Source organism: Rhea americana, unplaced genomic scaffold (assembly GCF_003343005.1).
Source record: "Rhea americana isolate MKP2758 unplaced genomic scaffold, rheAme1 scaffold_7, whole genome shotgun sequence".
NCBI classification, from domain to species: Eukaryota; Metazoa; Chordata; class Aves; order Rheiformes; family Rheidae; genus Rhea; species Rhea americana.
The window spans coordinates 7894749-7917843 of NW_028186867.1; the positions used below are offsets into that span (position 1 = coordinate 7894749).

The window sequence follows — 23095 nt, forward strand, 5'->3', positions numbered from 1 at the left end:
CAGAAAAGTAGGTCAGAGAGGGAGAGGCTAACATAAAAAATAGATTTTGCTGAGTAAAAAGCAGCATAAGGAAGAAATAGGCAAAAATGCACTATTCCTCACTCTTGCTCAGCTCTGATTTTTCTCAGATAATCAAGAGAGCAGGTATATTTCCAAACTGGGTACATCACCAGTATGCAGTGGTCAGGTTTAAATGTGTAGCCAAGCAGAGGATCCACAGTTTGTAGTGGAGACTTCACTGCTTAACAGCATGGGAAAGTGAGATCGTGACAGTAAAATTCAAGTAAAAAAAAAGATGGAATCTTCAGATGTTTTGAATTAAACCACTTGATATCAAGCAAACTAAAGATTAATAGCCTGAACTAGTGTTAAACCCATTGTGTTGTATGTTTTGATTTTCTTGGCTATCAGTGAGACATATTTAAGTATCTGAATGGTGAAAAGTAATATTTTTCTACCACTGTTTTTTTTCTTTTCCTTAGAAAATAAAGCATGACTTGGACATTAAAAGTGAAAGTTTAAAAGTCCAGCCTCCTCTTTTTTGTGACTAAAGCCAAGAAACAATTTCCTGCTTGAAATTAAGTTCCATAAACTACAGAGCCCTGTAAATCAAAAGCATTGGCAAAGTTCCTTTTTTATGAAGAGTAGCTTGCTTATTTATTTAGTTGTCACAGGAAAAAAGGGAACTCCTAGCATTTGTATTGCAAAATAATGTTTTGTCATTTTTCATTAGGGATGGTTGTATTCTGTTGGCACTGGTCCTTTTCAAGTTGTATGAAGCAATTTTTACATTAATGCCTTCTCTTTCGTAAGCTGCTTCAAATGAGGAAGGTTATGTTTATTTTAATGAAGTAATTTCAGTTATACTTAGAAATCTTTGGTAAGTCTTACACATGAGTATATGCATGTATTACATACATATGTATCTTTCAAATTAAGGTATTTTTATGTATCTTTCTCCAAGAGAAGTTGAAGACTGCATAAGCAGTGTCAAGTTAGATATTTACTGCCTTATACCTGACTTAGCAACTCTCATCTTTCTGACAGGTTTTTTATGTAGGTTTTGGGGGGCTTTTTTTTTTTTTTTTTTTTTTTTTTTTTTTTAAAGCAAACTGAAGAAGACCTGGAAACATGGTAACTCTCACTTTGGGAGTTAGTTCACACAGCTTTAGCAACACCTCAGATAGCTGCTGACAGCCTGATGGCAGTCTCAGGTTATACACTTTTTATCTGATGGTCCACTATTAGATGTTGAATAAAATACGCATTTCTTAAATACTGCACTTCCTCGCACTGCAATGCCAGGAGGCGAGTGCTGATGCTGGACTAGAACCTTGAGTTCTGTTTAGGGCTTATGAGGGGGGAGGATATTTGATAAGAGCTCACATCCTTCTGCTTTGCAACCTGTTTTCATTTTTCTACAAGATAGATCCTTTGTTTGGGTTTTATCCTCCTCTAGGCCTGCCTTCTAGCTGCTTCCAGCTGCCCTAAAAGAGGACAGACACCTAGAGGCAACATTGTCCCTTTCCCTCTCTGTGTTTTTTTCCTTTTGCCATGCCTCTTTCTGCACTCTTTATTCCAGTCATCTTGCCCTATCTAGTTTTCTAGTTTTTGCCATCCTCCTGCCCCCTGTCTCTAGTTTTTCATCCTCCGTTGTGAATCTATATTTTGGAGGTTCAGTACAGTCTCATTGGACTGGCCCTCTGTTTTTTTCTTTGTTTTTTTGTTTTTTTGTTTTTTTCCCCTTTTCCCTTAGTAAGTGAAGAACTGTGTTCTCCTTTGCAGTGTTTGGAAGCAAGCACAGGAGGTGCTTCCTTATCTCTGCTCTTGTGCCATACAATATGGCAGTTCCCAGCAGAGAGAGAGCATGTGTGGGGAAGGTACTGTCCAGCCCTTGTAGGAGTTGAAGTGAAATAAATCCAGAGTGCACAGGCAATAATGGTATAACTGGTAAGCGCAGACAAGCCTCTACAGGCAGTTTCAGGAGTCCTTATCTTGATTAGATCAACTAAAGGAGTGTCCAAAGGCACTCTAAAACCATCCTGAAGTAACTTTTCCTAGTTCTCAGGACTTTTTTTTTTTTTTTAGTGATTGAGGTTTGGAGGGTTTTTTTTTGTTGTTTTCTTAACATAGAGATGGGAATTGCCTTCTTTCTCAGCCATCTTTTGAGAAACAGTTAAACTTTTCCAAAATAACTAAAACTTTCCAAAAATGCATCACTAAATACGGACATCTGGGAAAACTTCAATATATTAGCTTGGCAAAGATAAAGCATTAAGAAAGAGATCTTAACAGAGAAGTTGTTAGGCAGCTTTTAATTTTAGTTTTTCCTAGACATGCAGAGCCATCTCAGTGTTGGTCTTTCTAAAGCTGAGTGCTCAGACCTGTAGTGTATGTTGGTATGGGAAAGAGCTGGTGAACTAAGATTTGAAAACAAATCCATCCAAAGTCTGGCATTTGCCTCAGTCTTCAAGGATTACCCTTACTGCGTGCTCTTGGTCATGCAAGCTTATGGCCTTAGTCATTTGGCTATTCAAGATGTGAGCCTGCAATCAGGATATGAATGCCTGCTCTTGGAAAAGTGAGACCTCTGAGGATTTCTTAGAGTAGACACTAAGTGATTAACTATTTCTGATAACCTAGGCCTTGATTTTTAGCATAAGCAATATATAATTCATGTAGTATACATTCGTGGAAGAATAGAGGGGACAAATGCAAGTTGTAAGGGATTTACATTGGAAGTACTAGTAACCAAATGTGTTTTCACTTGTGTTTTTTTTTTTTTTTTAAAGTACTATGGAAAAGGTGAAGCGAGAAATAAAGTTTTACTATGACTGAAGATTAATTATGTTAAAAATTGTTAATCAATTGTTACTTAAATCATTCTGTTTAAATATGTATTACCAGTTGTGTTTGCTCTTAAACTAGGCTGTGTTGATGCCTTCTATCATACATGCATAGTTTCCTGTCAAGACTTTCTTTAATTACTTTTAGAACATGTACAAGTCTCAAGGGGTAGAAATTGTCTTAGATTGTTTCTGTCTCCATGTAGTGGTTCTCTGAAAAGCCATTGAATTTAATGCTGGGGGGGAGATGGGGAGGGTAGTGGATAGTGTGTCCTGAATGCGGGTGTTTTGCCAGCTAAGTAAATGAAGAATATGATTGGAGATCTCAATCAAGTTAATTTCTATGATTTTTTGTCACTTTTTCATTGTTCTGCCATTCTTATCCTTGTATGATTTGTCTTTTTTTGGTTGGGTAGGGGATTGGGGTTTTTTGCTTGTTTTTGTTAGGCAGCTCTGTAAAGCTACCATCTCATGAGCATTTTATTATTTACATTCCATTCCTGTACTGTACCAGAGTTGGTGACCATGTTCCATCGGTGGAAGAGATGAATGAAAGCCGCTGGCTGTATTTCAGGTGACACTGTGCTTTCCTTGATGCCAAATTAACCTGGTGCTTGATTTTCTTCATCTTTGTAACCCTAAGCGTGTGCTCTCTTTTCTGTACTATGGCATGCTGCTGCTGCTTCTCTTTTTTGCAGAGTGCCATGGATATTCCTCAGTTCTGACCCAATCTTCTGTGAGTTGGGAGGGTGTGGATCATACATCAAGTCTTTAACTTTAGAAAACAAAACAAAACAGAAAACACCTTTAACTCTTGTGTCTGGATAACTAATGCAGTGAGACTAGTGTCTTTGGCCTGGGAGGACTTAAACTGAGAAATCATGGATGTGATCCTATAATTCCTGATTATGTAGATATTCTTAAGAGTTCATTGAGGTTACCTTATGCAACCATTCAGATTGGAAAGGACTTCTGGAGATGATTTAATCCAACCTTCTTAGGGTATATTTTAAAAAGCAAGGGTTATCAAGTTGCTTCATAGGAAGATGCTGATAAGAATGGAAATGATTGAGAATCCGGGTTCCTTCCAGCTGATGGTTTCTAGAACTGAAATACTGATAGCCAAAATCTGTAACTGGCAGCCGTAGGATAGTGGGTATTTGTATGCATGAACATATGTAACTTTCTGAGGTGTGGCAAWGGTAAATTTTTCATGTATCCTGTCATACTTCAGCGCTCCCAGCTAACTGCTTAAATTGCCAGGGATGCAGAGGTTAGCTTTAAAGCAACTTCTATGAGTTTGAGAATTATTACCCACTACAGTCATTCTTGGCTGCTGCAACAATAATTATGTATAGTAGAATGTAATACCTCCTGGTATTTTGGTAACTTCCCATCCATATATTGCAGGGCCTTGGAAAGTGTTTTGAAGTATCAGCAGAAATGATTCTACTGCTTTTAAAACGAAATAGCACAGAACTTGAAGTAGTTTTATCTGCCTTTCTTACTATTCCTTTCCATATGTTTGATTTCCACTTTACATTCCACGTTTTGTGTGGCAACTGTTTTCTGCCACGCTGCTTAGACTCCTGAGCTRTGGATAGGCTTAATGTTTGAGTGTTACAGGGATCAAATCAGAGTAACTGCTGTCATATATATGATGCTGAAATTCTAGATGTAGAATAAAGATGGAGATCAGGAGTCAGTTAAGAGCAGAAACATTATGCTTTGATACTAGAAGCTAGGAGCCTAGTCCCTTTGCCATTACAGGGCTAGTAAAACCTGAAAAACTGTTTATGCCCCTTAAAAAAAATAAAATAAATAAATAAAAAAAAAAGTTTAATTATTATGGAGGAGTGGAGAACAATACTTAAACTTACTTAATTTTTACTACAGAGGACCCTTGTCTACAAATTACAGTAAATTTCCCATGGCAGGAGTAAAAATAATGACTAAACTGTATATACTAAATGCAGCTTATAAGTATCTGTACTGAAGAGATGGAATATCTAATTGACACCAAAAGGAGAAATGGATTTTTTTCATCAAATAGTTTCAGGGTATATATGCATTGTCACAGCTGAGAAGCTGTTTTTCACTTTTCATCTGACAACAGTTTCTTACGGAGTTTTACTTGGTTGAATTGCTCCTGTATTTTCCCAGAAATCCCCACACAATTGTTACAGGCTTTCAAAAAGGAATGGAAAGGAAAACAAAGATGCTTGCTGACCTCTGTAGTGCCCTGGCTTTGGCTGTCCTGCAGCTGAGCTAGCAAGCCCTTCAGTTCATATCACCTAGTCTGTGTCTCTTCAACAAAACACTTTCTCGAACAGAACTTGCTTGTTTACCTGCCTTTCTGGTAGGCTGTTTGAGTGAAACGCCTCCAAAATAATCAGTGAGGCTATACTCTCTCTACCCCTTGGTCTTTGAGAGAGAATGTGTGTAAACCAATGCAGTAGCAATTGTTTGTTTTCCTGATTTAAAAACCATTTAAATTAAAATGGACCTTGGCTTTTATAATGTTTAAATTATGTTCTCTTATATGTAAAGTTAAATGTGTGTTTTTCATTTAAATACTGAGGGATGTGAGAGAATTCTTCTTTTTTTAACAATAAGAAAAAAAAATAATGTGTTGGAGATTGTCCATACACTCAACAGTTTTCCTTGTGCTTCGAATCAGGGAAGTCATTAAAGGAGGATGAAGTAGCTTAATGTTTTCTGTGCATCTCTTCTCTGCAAAGGAAGTTGGGAAGATACTCTTGTACTGCATACGAGATACTCTTGTATTGAAACGCCTGTGTTTTTGTATTGTTTTGTTTCAAGTTATTAAGATGAAACTTTCGTAGAAATTGGGAGAGTAGGGGCTTGATAAAACATAATACTTGTTAGGTAACCTAGGTTTATACACATTGAAACATAAGAACAGACAGATTTGCTAAGAAAAATAAATGCGTTCTGTACAAGTTATTCTAAAGAATAACAGATACAAAAAATAATCCTGGGAATTCAAGAGAATACTGGCTTTTGTGGTACTCTGAACTGGGGGACAGCTTGAAACATGAACTTAAATATATTTTTTAAAAGAGGGGGTAGAGGGGAGGAATTCATTAGAAATACTCAGAATGTAAGTTCCCCTGAAAAATAATTGAAGACCATTAAAATATATAGTCTATATCCATGTACTTAAATCAATATTGAAAGGGACTTCTGTAGTAAGAATTTCTGGCTGAAAGCTGAAACATTTAATGTAGAAAGGTTCTTTTGGCCTCCTCGGAAGTCAATGAACCCAAACACTTGATCTGTGATACAACATGATTTTTCACTGACCAGTGTTTTGGTCCTGTTCAAAGCCATGATCCCTTTCTTCCCAAAAGGCAGTTAAGATCTTAAGATTCAATGTAAGTCAAGTAAAAGCTGAGAAAAGAATTGTTTACTTGCTGAATTGTTTACTTTTTTAATAAATAGAAGTAAATGTGCAGCTCAATGCATTATAATCCAGTACCCACCATGTCCATCTAGTGTTCCTTTAGCTTGCAGAGCTTTTCAGTCTTGAAGCTGCACTGTGGCAGTTAATTCCATGGCCAAATGGGCCAAGGGGTTAAGATGATGTGCTGTATGTAGTTTTTGCTATGACATGAGGGATGAGGAGAGAAGAGAGGCTTGGGGAAAAAAACAAGCAGAAGACTTTGCAGCACTAGCTCTGTACAATGTTACTATAGGCTGTCTTAGAGTGACCTCCTGGATTTCCTCTGAATTATGTTAACTCGTGAGGCTTGAGTTGGCCTTTAGTCTACAAAGGTGACTTAAACCTAGTTCAATGCTTAATTTTCTGTTATTGTCCTGTTAGTCTTCTGTGTCTGAAGATAAATCGTATCTGGATTGTTGCTTGTCTTAAGCAAGCTTGTGTCCCCTGGATGCAGATATATGGTCTTACCTGCAATGTTCTATTGTTTTCTGGGAATTGTATCTCGGAAGTGATGTTGCATAAACAATATGGCTAGAAATAGCGGACACAAAGTCTAGGTAATGAAGAAATTACTCTAAACCAGTTCAGTCACTTCCAAGAGAGGGAAAATGAACAAGCAACTGTTTCAAACAATCTGTTCTCATCACTTCGTGCATTTTCATGCATTCATTATGCAACATGAGCACATTTTCTACTGAAAATGGAGGTTTCAGTTCCATAAAGAGCACGGAGATTGAGACATGAGTAGGATTTGAGAAAGGACTAAGGAAAGTCTACTCTTTTTTAAAAAAACAAAAAACAGATACTTAGTCTGATCTGTGCAGATAGCTGTTTTAGGCAGAAACACAACCTGAAAGAATGGTGCAGTAATAAGATACCCAGTAACTATGCAAAAACAGAGACAAGCCCTACAGCTATTCTGTAGTCATCCACCATCTTGTCACACACACACACACACACACCATCTGATCACTTGCACAGATGGGAGACTGGACAAGACAGACTACTTGTGAATGTGGTCTCTGACCACTTGAAAAACTCAGTTTTGCATTAGGTGAATGAAACCCGCAGAAAATTAATATCATGAATCTTTATGAAGTATTACTGGTACTTCACTCTGTCAAGCACCTTTAGAAATGATGTACGTGTGTGTGTACATATGTGTGTATATATATATTATATGTAATATATATATATAAACGGTATATTTAAGCTACTTTCGGGCCTGTCTAGCAGCAAAGTGATTTGCCATGTCAAATATTTAGGCTGGACTTATCCTTAGTCTCCGATTTCCTGCTACTGGGCATGAGGGATGTCCTCTGCTGAAGAGGATGTCAACCCACTGTTCACTTCTTTAGGCCAAAGATAGTATTTGCCAGTTCCTTTAGGGCACTGGCAGCAAAGGTAAGCAGCTAAAGTGATGCTGAGCTGGAGTTATGACCTCTGTTACCTACAGGTGATTGCTGCTTGAGTGAAAAACATCTTATTTATAGCTGTGTAACCACAGGGGAATAAGGGACAGCTCTTCCTGAAACTATTCTTCTATTTTTCTGAATGCAGCTTTGCTGGGTGGTTAAGGTGCTTTTAAAATGCATTCTGCCAAACTTACATTTGTAGCCCTCAGTAACACCTCTTGCTTTGTTTTCCTAATGTTTCTGTAGAGTTGGAGTTGACCCAGATCAGGATCCTCCACCTACTAATGACAGCTTTCAAGTCTTACAAGGAGTAAGTAACTATGTAACTTCTTTATTAGGCTGATCCTATGTTACAACTAAGATGAAAAAGAGCTGTAAAGGCTACACACATGGATGAAAGCTTTCCCCCGCCCCCACTGGCAAGTCAGTAGTGGATTTTACTTTGTAAGAAGTAATGTCCACCAAAAACATTCTGTGGTGTTGGGTGTTATGGTGCAGCATGTCACTCCAGACCTTGCATTGAAATTAGTGTGTGTGTGTGTATTCTAACTAAAAATCTAAAAATATACTCTTAAAAATCTTATCAAATCTCTTAACAATGTAACTCTAACAGTGTGCTTTCTTCTCTCCTCTGCTGCAACGTGCTTGCTTTTATTGTTCTACTGCGCAAGCGGATGTCCCCAGGACTGACACATAGAGATAATGCCCTTGGCTTCTGTTCAATAATTGAGACCAAGTTCTGGCCTTTGGACTTTATTAGAACCAAAGATTAAGTTCACTAATCTGTTTTCAGCTACTGTATACTGTATCACAACCCAAGTGGATTTTGTCTCACTACCTGCCATCTTTGAGGCAAAGGGAAAATCAGAAAATCATCATGTATCTTTAGTATGGTGTTGCTGTGAGTCTTTAGTTCAGCTTTCTAGGCATCAGTAACAATCCAAGAATTGCCTTTTTTCTTCCATCATGGTGGAGTGCCTGTGTGTCCTTAACTCCATGTCCTTAACAGTATTCTATGTTCTATTAAAAAACAAACAAATCAAAAAAACACTACCCTTTGCTTAATTTTGCTATTGTTAAACTAAATCCCCAGTCAGTCTGGGAACTGAATTCAGCTCCTAAGATTTTTTTTTTTTTCGGACTGGCTTTACCACATAGTTGATGAGGGTAGAGGGAGTATTGTCTTTTGTGAGTTATGTTACTGATTCAGTGTCCCTGATGCTGTGTCCTGTGGCAACTATAGCAGTAAAATCAGCAAGTGTGTTGTTGCTTCAGGCATGCCCTTTAACTGTAAAGTGCGGAGCTCCCTCTGTAGCCAGTCTGGAAAGATCCCTGTCCTAGAACATCATCTGAGGAAGGGGCATGGCAGGAAGGCTGTGCTGGTAGGAAGTGATTAGAGAGGCAGAGCAGTTGTCATGCTGACATGGCTGGTACAAAGATGCAGGGGTAAGTTTCTCTCCCTCCATCTTTGTTTTCACTGGAAGGAGATGGTGAGTTGGTTTACGCGCGTGTTCATTGTCAAACGACTACTGAATGTTGTTCGTACCATAAATTTCAGGTTCCCTCATCTATAAATCCAGTGAATTCACAGAAGGATTGAAAGGTTTGGTAAGAATTTCATGGAGATCAAGTGGGAGCTTTCTCTGTACAAGGACATCTCCATCAGTCCTCCAGACATTAGCTCACACTCTCCCAGATGCAGTGTACTGTTTGATGATTGTTCAGTAGCACAACTGATTGCTTACATAGAAGGTGTTAGAGGAAAATGAAATTGAATGGCAGGAAATACAGATGGTTTTGAACCCAGAGGATAAATGCATGTGAAACTTGTATTTGGGATCAGCTTTCTTATTAGTGATCTCTAGTGTTGTGCCCCAAATTCCCCCCCACGCTTTTTTTTTTCCTTCACAGCTAGTGCTTTGTAGAAGTCTGGTCCAGCACACAATACAGGTTCTGAAATGGTGGATTTGAGTACCAAAAATGATTATCTTAGCTTCATGTCTGGAAGCCACCAGAAGGCCAGGCATCAAAACTCCTGCTAGCCACTTCCTCCAGTAAAGGCCACAGATACGGCATACAACCCAAGTTAGAAAATGGTATCATGGTAAGATGGCTTTGGCCAGTTCAGACTGAGCATGTCAGTATTTGAGGAATTGGTTTTTACAGGAAATAGCTACAGACAGAACATGAATCTTTTGTTTTCATTCAATATTTGAGTAGAAATAGCTTGTTTGCTCTTTCCCATGTAAACACTTACTCATTTGTTTCCCTCTTTAGCTGTGTATTGCATTCCTAATGGAGTACATTAGTCCATTCCCTGTGGATTCTTCTCCCTTTCACAAAGCCAAGATTAGCAGCAGGTCACAGTTAGAGAAAATATATTTGGGGGGATGGAATGAATATTTACTAAGTTTTAACTCCTAGTGGATCATGGCTTTTTTTGCATATCAGAAGTACACAGGGCAATTCTGTTTTGTTTTTTCACAGCGGTTTGGAAGATGATTTCATACAAGGCGTTCTCACTTCATCTGTTATTCCTGAGTTTAACTTTGGCCTTTAGCCAAAAATAAAACAGTAACAAAAAGTAAAAACAAATGCAGCTGCAGACCAGCTGGTGTGATGACTTGCAGCATAGCTATTAAAAGGATTATATTTAACACTGTTTGCAATTCTAAGAGGTGGCTTGATCTAGCACTTAAACTTACATAACCTTTCTCAGCTGTGATTTTTTTTTTTTCCTGTTAAGCATATTTACTCTGTGTTAAACTCTCACAAACCTGATGAAATACTTAACAGGAATGATAAATTTGCATGTCCTTCAAGGAATCAGTAGGCTTAAGGAAAGAATATCAAATAGACCTACAGCTAAGGAAGTCAACGGAGTAATGAATAGGAACCAGTTCATTTATTTTGGGGATGAAACGTCTAGGAGGGTTACTTCTCAGCTTTAGATTTCTTTCTATGGCTGTTACTGTAGTGACTATGTGATAGTTATGCCGAAAGGAACTTGGTGGCAGGGGGCTCCTTAAGGTAACCTAAGGATGGTGAAGAGGGGCTACTTGTTCTCTGCCACAGTCACTTCTGATCTTTCTAGGGAAATTCACCTTCTTGATATGTCTATAAATAACTTTTTTTTCCTGCAGTTGAAGTACAGTACAGAAGTGATTTGGCTTTTTTGGATAGGACATTACAGTGTGAATGACTGGAATGTATGGTTTCATTTTTCTACCTGGAATAATGGAATATACTTTTGTCTTATTTTTAGGATGGCCCAGATTCTGAAAGAAGGAACAGGACGAAGCAGGAAAGTGCTTGGCTCTTCAGACTATGGTATAGCTTTGACCATAAGTATCCTTTTGAAAACATAGCTTAGCTTAAAGACATGAAATGTTCAGGTTTCTTTCATTGCCTCATACCCAGGTGCAGCCTTAGGCACCTGAGACAGTCAAATCTGATAAAGATCAAGTATTGTCTGACAGGTTTAAGGCATAGAACTGAAACTTGAACTTGTAGACTTAGAAGATAGATCTTTGCTTTCTTTAAGGTGCATGGTATGTCACATTTGCCAGAGAACAGGAGACAGTTCTGTAGACTGAAGTTTTTTGTTAAACAGTGAGACAATAGCCAGTTAAGTATTTTAAATTCTCATTTTTGCTGATGCTCAGAGCATCTAGTTTCAAGGTTCATTGTGCATGTCTAATCTACAGCTCCTTGCTCTGAAGAGCTATCTGCTTTGGTGACGAAGCTCTCTTTGGAAGATTCCATTAAAGATATGTGAAGTTTTGAAACTAAAAACATACCTGTGGTCCAGTGCAATCCCTTCAGTATATCCAGAACTTCCTATAGGTGTTAAGGCTGAGTGTGCTTTGTGTGTGTATATATTCTGCTGTACAACTTCTCTGAAGCTATTGTTGTGTTATTTAGATAGCCTTACTTAAGGTTCTATGAAATTTTTGTATAACTCTGGGTCGTGTGTTTGCTTTTTTCCTGCTCTAGTGTATTTTTAACCAAGGTATTGCACATGTGCCTCTCAACAGTTTGCATTCACTTAATCGAAAAGGAGAAATCTAATCTTGTGACCAGGGCAAGTCACTTAAACTGCAGAAATTCAGACAAGTTTCAGTACTTGATTCTCAGCCATTTCTGGGGGAGCAGGGATGTACTGGGCTATGGCAAACTGCCTTTTTTAAGAAGGAAGCTGAGCCATCCCCTTCCCTGCCTTTACAAAGGTGTTGTGCCTTGTAAAAACAGGAGTAGCTGGTATAGCTGACTCTCAACTGACACTAGCACAACTGCAGTCCTCAGCAGGTGCAGTGAGGGGGGGAAATGCTAAGGGAAAATTACAGCTTAATTCACTGTATCACAAAAACTTTATTTAAAAGGAGGCTGTCTGATAGTGCACTTGCTGCTTCAGTAGTGACTAAAAAGCTTTAAGGAAGCATCCTGTGAAGTTTGTACCAAGGAAGCCTTGAAATCGAGAGGCAGAGTTGTCTTACTGTATCTTATAGGATTAAAATTCTGCTCCTTCTATTGCAAGGAGGCATTCAGATAAATGCTTTTTCAGCGGGGTTAAATTGCATATAAGGGCTTATCTTTAGAATTATCACCTCTATACCCACATTATAATCTCAAAATATTTTTGCTGACACATTCACATGGTTCATGTGTAGAAAGACAGATTGTTCCAACCTCACTCTCCACAAGAGTTTAACTTGAAAAAGACATGAATAAGATGCATTTGCCAGTGTGCTCTAACGCAGACTATTGTCCACAGAGTATGTGGATGAGTAACTGGGAACATCACTACTGTGAAACATACAGTTCATTTAATGTCATGGGCTGTTGCCTGGGTTCCCCCACCAGTGTTAAATATGAAGGAAACGGCAGCTTTGCTGAATTATCAAATGTCTTTGAATTTGTTTCATTTTGACTGACCTGCTGCTTGCCCATCTGCCACAGAGCAACATGTAGACTGGTGAGTTAGCGTAAGGGACAGAGTTTTTCTTTACAGGACTGAATGGAGCCAAACTGTTAAAGGGGGAGGAAGGGAGGAAACAACTGTGCAGTGCCTTTTTAAAAAAATTTCCTCTTTCCCTTTCACACTCTGACCTACTGAGTTAGGATGAGGGGAATGGTGTTTTATTTTGTAAGTGGACTTGATTCTATCTGTGTGTACAGGCCTAAGAGTAATTAAAATACCTGTAATACATGCTTCCATTTGAAATAATCAGACTGATTTTTTTTTTTTTTTAAAATCAAAGCTACAAAACCCTGTGGCCCCAATTAGAGTCAACATTTGGAAGTCAGTGTTCTCCCTAGCACTGTTCATGTGCCAGTCAAGATCAGTGTGCTGCTATGTGGCAGGGATGTGGGTTTTTTTTGACTTCTGAGCATTTCCTGGGACATGTCATCTGCCTAGAGCACTAGCATGGACAAACATGTATTTATCTAGGGGCATACCTGTGGAAGGGGATATAAAGACTCTCCTCCCATGTATTCTGATTAGCATTACCTGGAAGACTGTTTCATTCCATGTCATGTAATGTGGTTCTGACTATACATTTTCACAGAATCACAGAATGGTTGAGGTTGGAAGGGACCTCTGGAGATCATCTAGTCCAACCTCCCTGCTCAAGCAGGGTCACCTACAGCATGTTGAACAGGATTCCATCCAGGCGGGCCTTGAATATCTCCAGTGAAGGGGACTCCACAACCTCTCTGGGCAACCTGGTCCAGTGCTCCGTCACTCTCATAGGGAAGAATTTCTTCCTTATATTCAGACAGAACTTCCAGTGTTTCTTGTTCAGTCGCTGGGCACTGCTGAAGAGTCCAGCCCCATTTTCTTGGCACCTTCCCTTAAGGTATTTGTAGACACTGACACGATCCCCTCTGTCTTACCTTCTTCAGGCTAAATAGGCCCAGCTTTTGCAGCCTTTCCTCATAAAAGAGATGCTGCAGTTCTCCGATCATCTTCGTAGCCATACGCTGGACTCTCCCCAGTAGCTCCATGTCTCTCTTGTACCAGAGAGCCCAGAACTGAACACAGTACTCAAGATGAGGCCTCCCCAGGGCTGAGTAGAGGGGCCGGATCACCTCCCTCCACCCGCTGGCAACACTCTGCCCAATGCACCCCAGGATAGCATTGGCCTTCTTGGCCATATTGCTGGCTCATGGTCAACTTGTCCACCAGCACTCCCAGGTCTTTCTCTGCAGAGCTGCTTTCCAGCAGGTCAGCCCCCAGCTTGTACTGGTGCATGGAGTTATTTCTTCCCAGGTGCAGGACCCTGCACTTGCCTTTGTTGAACCTCATGAGGTTCCTCTCYKCYCAKCTCTCCAGCCTGTCCAGGTCTCTCTGAATGGCAGCACAGCCCTCTGGTATATCAGCCACTCCTCCCAGCTTGGTATCATTGGCAAATTTGCTGAGGAGGCACTCTGTCCCTTCATCCAGGTCACTGATGAAGAAGTTGAACAAGACTGGACCCAGTACCCTGGAAGTCACCACTAGCTACAGGCCTCCAGCTAAACTCCATGCCACTGATCACAACCTCTGAGCTCTGCCTTTCAGCCAGTTCTCATCCACTCATCTAGCCCTCACTTCCTGAGCTTACCTATGAGGATGTTATGAGAGGCAATGTCAAAAGCCTTGCTGAAGTCGAGGTAGGCAACATCTATTGCTCTCCCCTCATCTATCCAGCCAGTCACTCCATCACAGAAGGCTCTCAGATTGATTAAGCATGATTTCCCCTTGGTGAATCCATGCTGACTAGTCCTGACCACCTTCTTTTCCTCCATATGCTTGGAGATGACATCCAGGATGAGCTGTTCCATCACCTTTCCAGGGATGGAGGTGAGGCTGACTGGCCTGTGATTTCCTGGGTCCTTCTTCTTGCCCTTTTTGAAGACTGGATTGACATTGGCTTTCTTCCAGTCCCCAGGTACCTGTCCAGTTCTCCATGTCCTTTCAGAGATGATGGAGAGGAGCCTAGCAATAATGCTGACTATTGTCTACAGTGTATGTGATGAGTAACTGGGAACATCAGTTTTCCCATCCCCTTTTTGTGGCTTTGTAAAGTATGTGCATCTGCACCACAGAGATGGAGCCTTACCAATGTAACTGCAGTAACTTCTTAGGTGCTTTGATGCCTGAAGGCTTAGCTGCGTTTCTTAGCGTGTAAAATAAGCCGTTCTAAATCTCACTTTAAATTTTGAAGGAGAATAATCCCTCTTTGACAGCACCTATGTTAGGGTCATTAGATTGTGTCCAGACTGAACAGATCTATGGTTGCATCAGTGTGACTCTGACCCAGCTAATTGTGGACCAGTTCAGGAGGCTGTACTGCTCTGAGGACCTTGGATGGAGAGCATTTCTTTATTTTACTGTGTTGAGCCACATGGTCATGCCATCTTGTTACTCCTAGCTTGGGATCTCAATACCATGCTCCCATCTACAGAAGAGAACTACCCTAAGATTTATTAATGTTAAGGAATATCTATCTCTGCATGTTCCTGTTGGCCCCAGGGATCCCAGAAGATGAAATGTTGAAGCTATATGAACCTTTAAGAAGGGAGGTAACTAGTTCCCCTTGCAGAAAATATAAATAAAGAAACTGCCCTTAACAGGATCAAGGGAGGAGTGCATACAGAGGGGGGAGATGCTTCCTCTTTCACAAATACAGTTTTTTTTCCAAAAGTATTTGGTTTAAATACAATTCTTGAAGCGTACCTAGTTCAAAGACAGATTTATATTTATGCTTAATTGTCTCTTTGTTTTAAACAGTGATTCTCAAGCCCCGATCTATTTTCCTTAACTACTAAAAGTTATTTAAAGCCAATTCTCACTCACAGTGGCCCTCCGCTAACCACAACTTTACCAAGCTGGTGTGGTCTGATAGCTCGCTGTCTGACGAGTCCTCAGGTTTATGATGTAAGTAGAATGACTAAATACTTGTGGGGTTTTTGTCTTTGTTGTTGTTGCTTTTTTAAACTTTCAACAAAACAAGTGGGGTTTTATGGGGAGTGTTTTTGTTTTGGGATTTGTACAATTTTCATATTGTAAGTGCTAATTTGTCCTAAGGCAGAAAAGATTTAAGATGCTCTTCCCTGAGGCAACAGCTTCTGCTAGTAGAAATCAAAGATGTTCTGTTAATTTTCAAATAGTACATAAATAATAGCATGTAAGGATACTGGAAAATTACAGGCCTAATCAGTAATCTAATTCTAAATGAATCACTTCAAAGTATTCTATCCTGTTTTAGCAAGGTTTAGCAATTCTGTTTAGCAATATTTTGGACAAGATTTTTCTGTTACTGCTGTGGTTCTATTTAGCTTCCTTGGAGAAGACACTGATATGTTTTTACCTGTGCCAGAAGGAAATCTGGTAGAACTTCCCTTTTCCCACAGCAAAATTTAATATTGCATTTCTGAAACTGCTAATCAGTTACGTGTCTCAGTCTAGCAGGTCAGTATGGTGCCTTTAAAGCCATATCTTGCAATAGTTAATGCTTCATCTGGATATTATTCTGTCAGCATCCTGACAAATGTCATTCCTGCCTGTAAGGTACTTGTAAATTTACAACTTTTTATGAACCACTTATAAATAGAAATGTAATGCTGTTTGAGATCACTCAAGCTTGCCCATTCTCCAAAATAATAACATCTTTATGTTCAAGTACTCTTGCACTAGGCTTCTATTACTCTTTTCCTAGAATGTTACAAGTTCCACCTGCAACTTTGAAATACTTGCTTACATTTCTTTCTGAAATCATTAGAATGTTAATTTTACCTGAAAGTAAAATTTCAAAGAAATTTGAAAACTTTCACTATTTATTTATTTATATTTATTTATCTATTCTTAATCCAAGAAATTGGCATTATTCTCATCTTTGTAATACCATTGGAGATCTTAAAATAGAACTAGGCTGGAAGGCATCCATCAGACTGATTAACCTACTTGTGTGTTGCCTATATGGTTATGTATAATGAGGATGTAACTGGAAAGAAGGTGTAAGCCTTGGCTTTTTATTTGCTATCACAGTCGGGCTTTTTTCTCTGTACTCTTCATTCTTAGGTAGTACCATATCTGAAAATGTATTGTTTAATTGGGTTGATTATGTAATTTATTCACCACCACCACCACTACTACCTTTGGAGTGTTAACCTCATCACTGCATAATTCATTGCTTATAGTAAAAACTCTTGTGAGGCTGTATTATCTTACATTTTTTAAGGTATGTAATATAGAATATTCACACTGTATTCTCTTGTTCCTATTTTGGTGCATTGCTATATTAGAATTAGGAGAATATTATTTTGAGGATTTTTTTTGTGGGTGAGTTTTTATCTTTTAGTTTGTTTTTTAGTTTTTTTCCAATATTTCCCAACTCTGCAATTCTTAGCCTTTCTTTGCATGGCTGGCCACTGTGAATGTACCATTTTATTACAAATTTAAAAGTTGTAGAATCCTTTTGCCTTCCTGTCCAGTGCTGGTAAAGCAATTGGAAGAGCCATATCTTTTTAGGGACAGAAATTGCTTGTGCTTTTGTGAGGTTATTTCCAGGAAAACTGAATAGTACATCTGAAAGGATCAAAGACTGAAGACATTGAATTAAAAAAAAAGAATCAGAAAAGACAGCAGAATGTAGCATAACAGGAAAATGTGCTTCAGAAGGAAGTAAATCATGTGGATCTCCTTCAGACACATGTCTGAGTGGTTACTGCATTTACATACTGTAGGAGAAGAAAGCATATGAGTATATGGCCTTACTGGCCATGTTGTTATTTGTTCTTTTCAGTTATTTTGTTGTTTTCTCTGGTTTTATTACTTCTTTTATTACTACTTCTTAAGGTCTGGAAGTCAACTACTACTATTATAAAATCCACCTACAACCAACTCCTGAGTATGAGGTAGTCATCTAAACTTAAATTCACATGGTGACATCGTGTACATGTAAGGTTCTGAGTCAGCATACAGGGGTGAGGTACAGTGGTTATTTTTGCCCCTTTCTTGCTGAGATTTTCCCACTGCTTTAACACTGTGCCCCTGGGAGCACTGTTAAGTGATTCTGAAAATTGCACTCAAATAGAATCCAAGTTGGAACTAAGAAGTATGAAAGGCTGCTGTAGCTGCAGAGTTTAAAATGATTATTTTAAAAACATCATTCCTGTTTTCTTTCCTGGTGCTGCTTTCAGTACTTGAGCATTTGACAGGACTTTCTAATTTATCCTCAATTAATGTAAATCATTTTCCCCCCTTTTGATACATGCTTTGAAATTTGTAGTAATTCTAAATTCCACCAACAATTTTTCCCATTTGGAAAAAGCATGTGTTTATCACCTGCTCTTCCTGGTGAAGCACCTTATTTTGGTGTGGTTCTTTTTGGGGTTTGTCTTTTTTTTTTTTTTTTTTTTTTTTTTTTTTTTTTTTTTTTTTTTTTTTTTTTTTTTTTTTTTTTTTTTTTTTTTTTTTTTTCCACAGTTGTGTTCTGTGTGTCTGCTCTTCCCCTTTCCTGCTCCCCTCTTTTTAAAAAACAGTTTAGATTTCACACTATACACAGGGTGACACTTGGTGTAAAGGTAGGGGGAGCTGAATTGTTTTCCTAAGTATGCAAACATAGGAAAGAAATTTCTATTTGCAGTCCATCTAAGTCTTAGAGAGCATCACTCAAAATTGTTAAGAAAACTGTTCAGTAAGGTCCCCCTCTCCTTTTCTTAGTTGCTCTAGCTTTATAGAAGGAACTGCACTTTCCTTGATGAATTTTTACTTGGCTGAGAAATAGAGAATATAAAGCAGAGCACCAGAACTAAGTTGTAACACATTCTTGCGTGCATACTGCTACTTAAAGATCTTATTTGGGGGTATAAGTTTTTGTGATAGAAGTTTTGTCACATGATGTTTATGCTGTCCTAAGATTTGCCAGTATCAGTTTCAGTGGTGACTCCTACTGTTTTGTGTGTGTGCCATCTTGCAACACTTTAAGGGGTTGAAAAAAAACTGTTTGCCTTTTTACAGTTTTAACATCTTTCAGTGTGAGTTCTTAGGAACCTGGCATCTCTACCAAATGTTACCCCAACTTTGACTGCTGTGAAGGCCATCAGGGTGAATGGGCAATGGTGAGCATGTTAAAACAGAGTTCAGCTTGTGGTAGGGCTTTGGTATTTACCCATTCTAGTTTGTCAGTTTAATTAGTGAAGTTCAGACATGTATTTCTTAAGTGAATTGAAGTTGTTGCTCCTACAGAATTGCAGGGAATTGTAGAGGCCAGTTTAGGGTTATTCTTGGAAAAAAATCAAGTCCCTAGGGATCTACTTGGATACATTTCCTGTCTGTCTTGAAAGAATTGTTCATGCTGCATGAAGAACAGGAGGTTTATTCATGCATCCTCTTTGCTTGCAAACATATCATTTAATCCRCATACTACATGGGATTGTTAATGCATGTGCTCTGGGGAAATACATTAAATGAGTTGCCTGCTGCTTATAGTGTTATTCAGAAGTAAAATAAGTAAAAGAAGCTTGGCTCATACAAGGCAGTGCTTGAGAGAAAGGTCACTGTTTTCTCTGGAACTGATCACATTTACGCACATGGAAGTATAGCCTGGGACAAAACAGAGAAGACTGAGTTAGGAATTACTGTACAGTATCAGGCCTGTGGCCCTCTACTCTCAGTATTGTGCTTGCCATTGCTTCTCAGGCTTTTGGAGAAACTCGAGTGCATGTTCTTACCAAATTCATATCTGATAGGTTCTTCCTGTAAGGACTTGTTGTTAAATGGCAATGTAGAGCCAGGAAATGCTTTAGGAGCTTGCTGCTGCAGCTCCACACATTGCCCTGGTACTACAGTGTCTTCAAGTGCACTGTGACCCCCACCTGCCCCTCCTTGGTGCTGCTCCAAGGGTGGAGAACATCATGATAGGAAACTTGTGATACTGTTTCTCAGTTAAAGCATAGCCAGGCTGATCTCAGGCGTGCTATAACATGTAGCTTATTCCCTCCTTTATTTGCCAAAGCAGAAGGAAATGACATGTTTTGAGAGCGTTGCCTGATCAGTGTTTAGCCTACCAAGGAGAACATCAACACACACTTAAATCTCAGTAGTTGTCAGGCAGTATGGAGCTATTTGCATGGAAATACTTGCTTTCATTTGTTAGAAAGCAAGCTTATATTATTAGCAACACTTTCTTTGCATGTGAGAAGCCTCATTTATGACCAGTTCCGTTGTTTTGCCTTTTACCAAAGTCACATTAAACAGCAATGAAACCTGGTGTTATGACTTGCAATTGTTTTGTGCTATGCAAGAAAAACAACTTTGTTTTGTTACACTTCACTGATTTCTAGTCCTCGATAACGTATTTCATCTCATCTCTGCCAAAATAAATTCATAGGTTTGTGAGCCACTTTCTAAAAGGATTTTGAAAAGTAAGCAGGTATCAGAACTAGTTAGAAAACTATGAAGCAAGCATTTGCTTATATAAATCTTTTACTTTCATGGCTTAGGAGTGAGCCTAGGAACTAGGTCAGGTAATTCTCAATTTAATGAACAGATATTTTTTTTAAAAAAAGTGTTTGATTTATGATGATAATTTCTTGAGGAAGCCTTGAATGCAAATAATTTGGGCCTAATAACTTATCAGTTTGCATGGTTCTTATTTCTGAACTTGTCTAACTAGTAAAAGATTAAACTTGGTTTTATCTGGAATGATAAAATGATAAATAACTGTGCTTGAGCTCAAGTATTTTTTTCTCTACTGTCTTTTAAATTCTCAAAAAAAAAAAAAAAAAAAAGGTGCATGTTTCTCATCTCTCCTGTATTTCCATTAAGCATCCAGTGGTATTAGTTCCCTAGTTACCTGTCTCATAATCTATAAGTTCTTAGTTTCAACTCCCTGCTGCTTCTGTACTGACATGCAGGTAAATCTTTTTGTTCAGTTACCTTTTGACAAATACCAAATGTTATGCACTGTACTCAATTTCTTTCTTCTTTTTTCCAGAATCAAGAACAACTTAGAGAAGAGGATTCTGATTTTATTCTGAATGACGGCGACCTTACCGTGACATACGGTGATACAACAATAACTGCTAATGGTTCTTCTGGCCCCCATACAGCTACCACTAGCCTTGATGGCAGGAGAACAAAAAGTAGTTCAGAGGAAGCGCTGGAACGTGATTTGGGAGCAGCAGATCATGAAGTTACAAGCAGGGGCACCCGGCTAGTGTTTCCTCTGGAAGACAATGCATGATTACTGACTCAGTAAAAACAACTCTTGCTCTGTGGATGGATCAAGGAAGACTGCAGGCCACTGTGTCACTTGAGGTGGGGATGTTTATTTAAACAAGTTAACACGTTTAAGTGGTTCTATTATGGTCTGAAGATGTCAAACTTGACCTGTTTTTTTAATCAAGACGTTGACAGTGGGGTTTTCTAAATGTCTTGAAAATAGACAAATGTGGAATCTGGTCATTCCCCTCTCAAGCCACATACCGAATCTAAGTACACGTAGTATGCTGCAATTGTCTTGTTCAGCTGCAGCAGCAACTCTCTCTGGGAGGAGGTATGTGAAAACCCTGTCACAGAACTGAGCTTGTCTTGGTTTAGCTTGGGAATGCGGGAGAAGAAATATAAACAAGATGATTATTATGAGATAAAAAGGGATGTGTGCGTATTATCTGAGTGTGGAGAGATGCACTGTTAATTTCTCTAGTGAGCCTGAGGAAACTAGACATAAAATGGGACAGTATGCTTTAGGACTACAGAGGCATGAATGTGACACTGTGGGGAATCTGTTACTGCAAGCTACCCTTAATGTATTTCAGGGAAAAAAAGGGAAAATAGATTTCTTCACTAGCCATGTGTTCAAACAGGAAGGCAATGAGAGCTGTTTGTCCCTTTAACTTTGGACAATGTGACTATTACTATTAGCCTAACTTGTAGTGCCTCAAAGGAAAAGCATCCAACTTCTTGTGGTCTAATTCTTACCTGACCTGACACAAGCGTGCAGCCAGGCTGTTTTGGGTAGAAATAAAGAGGCAAAACTTTCTCTTCCCTAAGGCTGTTAAAATCAGATGGAGACAGCTGGAAACTTGTCTTGGACTTGGGAGAAAACAGCTGATGATAATTATTAAAAACAAAACAGTATTGAACTTGCATGAAACCATAAGGTTTCATATTTCTCAGAACAATACATAGACTCTGCTTACAGTTTTTGTGTGATAAACAGAAAACATTTAATTAAAAGGACAAACAAATACTACTGACTTTACCATTTGTGATTATTCTAAAAGAAAGGTGTTTATTCTTGTCCTCTTTTGCAGAGTAGATGTGAAACTTCAGTGGGGCACTGCACAAGAATATTTAAGCTGCAAAAGTGACAAAATGTAGTATCATCTCAAATGTGAAAAGAAAAATATCTTTGCCTAGTATTTAGCCCATTTAAATGTAGGCGAGCTTTAACTTACTGCTAAATGCTTTCTAATTTCCAAATCAGGAGATATCATTGTCTTTGCCAATAGCTGAAAACTGTTACGCTTTGAATAGCAGTTCAGCTATTTAAAGCATGCTAAAATGTGGTTTCATTCTCATGTCTCAATGTTTTTTTAATAGTTTTGTGGCCCACTAATGTAATGTAATATCAGTTTGTCAAAAAAGMGTGTTTTTCTTGCTGCCATTTCAGTTGTTTCTCTCATAAAATTGTGTGTGAGTAAATATCCACTGTTTCTCCTTAACTATTAAATGTAATAATGGGATAACTTGAGTATCACAACTTACTGCTGCAGAGAAACATTGCTGTCATATTGTCGAGTTTGCTTTCTTTCAAATGTATTTTCTAATGACAGTGATCTACCTCCTTGTCTGTCCCTCCAAGGTAATGTTTGAAAAGGATACTGATCTGTAATGACTGTCTAACCTATAAAGAGACAACAAGAGATTAGAAGCATGTTTTTTTTTTTTTTTTTTTTTTTTTTTTGGGAGGGGGGGCGAAAAAAAGGAGGAGTAATCTGGTCTGATCTCTGTTCTCAAATGGTAAAGAGTAACAAACACTCATGAAAATCCCAGAACAGAACAACTCTTTTTCTGTTCTCCTCTGTTTTTCTTTTCTGTTCCAAGAATGGCAAAGCAGATAGCACTGATGCACACACTGTTTATACTGTTACCAAGGCTTGACCTTTTTTTTTCTTTTTTTTTCTTTTTTAAGTGTTGGCAGTTGAAAAAATAGCTTCCTCCTAAATTAAGAAAACAAATGCATTGGTTTTGGACAATTCTAACTCTTTGGAACCCATTGCTGTGCACACTGACTGAGGACTTAGGACTTCTTCAACAATGAATCTGAGTTACTAGCTGAGTCATACAAACCATCTTTTTTTTGGTTTGAAAC

General features: G+C 38.6%; 1 protein-coding gene and 1 non-coding gene across 2 annotated transcripts in view; both read left to right on the forward strand.

Annotated features, from left to right (window-relative positions):
* SLC9A7 (solute carrier family 9 member A7) overlaps positions 1–22648 on the forward strand; it is an 82958-nt gene extending 60310 nt beyond the window's left edge. Inside the window, exons 13-17 of the mRNA XM_085321600.1 lie at positions 3361–3420; positions 7974–8037; positions 10993–11075; positions 15546–15651; positions 20714–22648. Coding sequence (XP_085177726.1) covers positions 3361–3420; positions 7974–8037; positions 10993–11075; positions 15546–15651; positions 20714–20962 — 562 coding nt within the window. The 3' untranslated portion in view covers positions 20963–22648. The remainder of the gene's footprint in view (positions 1–3360; positions 3421–7973; positions 8038–10992; positions 11076–15545; positions 15652–20713) is intronic.
* LOC146586309 (U2 spliceosomal RNA) lies at positions 19405–19590 on the forward strand. Its single transcript, XR_014897831.1, has one exon. It is a non-coding gene; the product is annotated as a U2 spliceosomal RNA (small nuclear RNA).
* Positions 22649–23095: the final 447 nt, after the last annotated feature.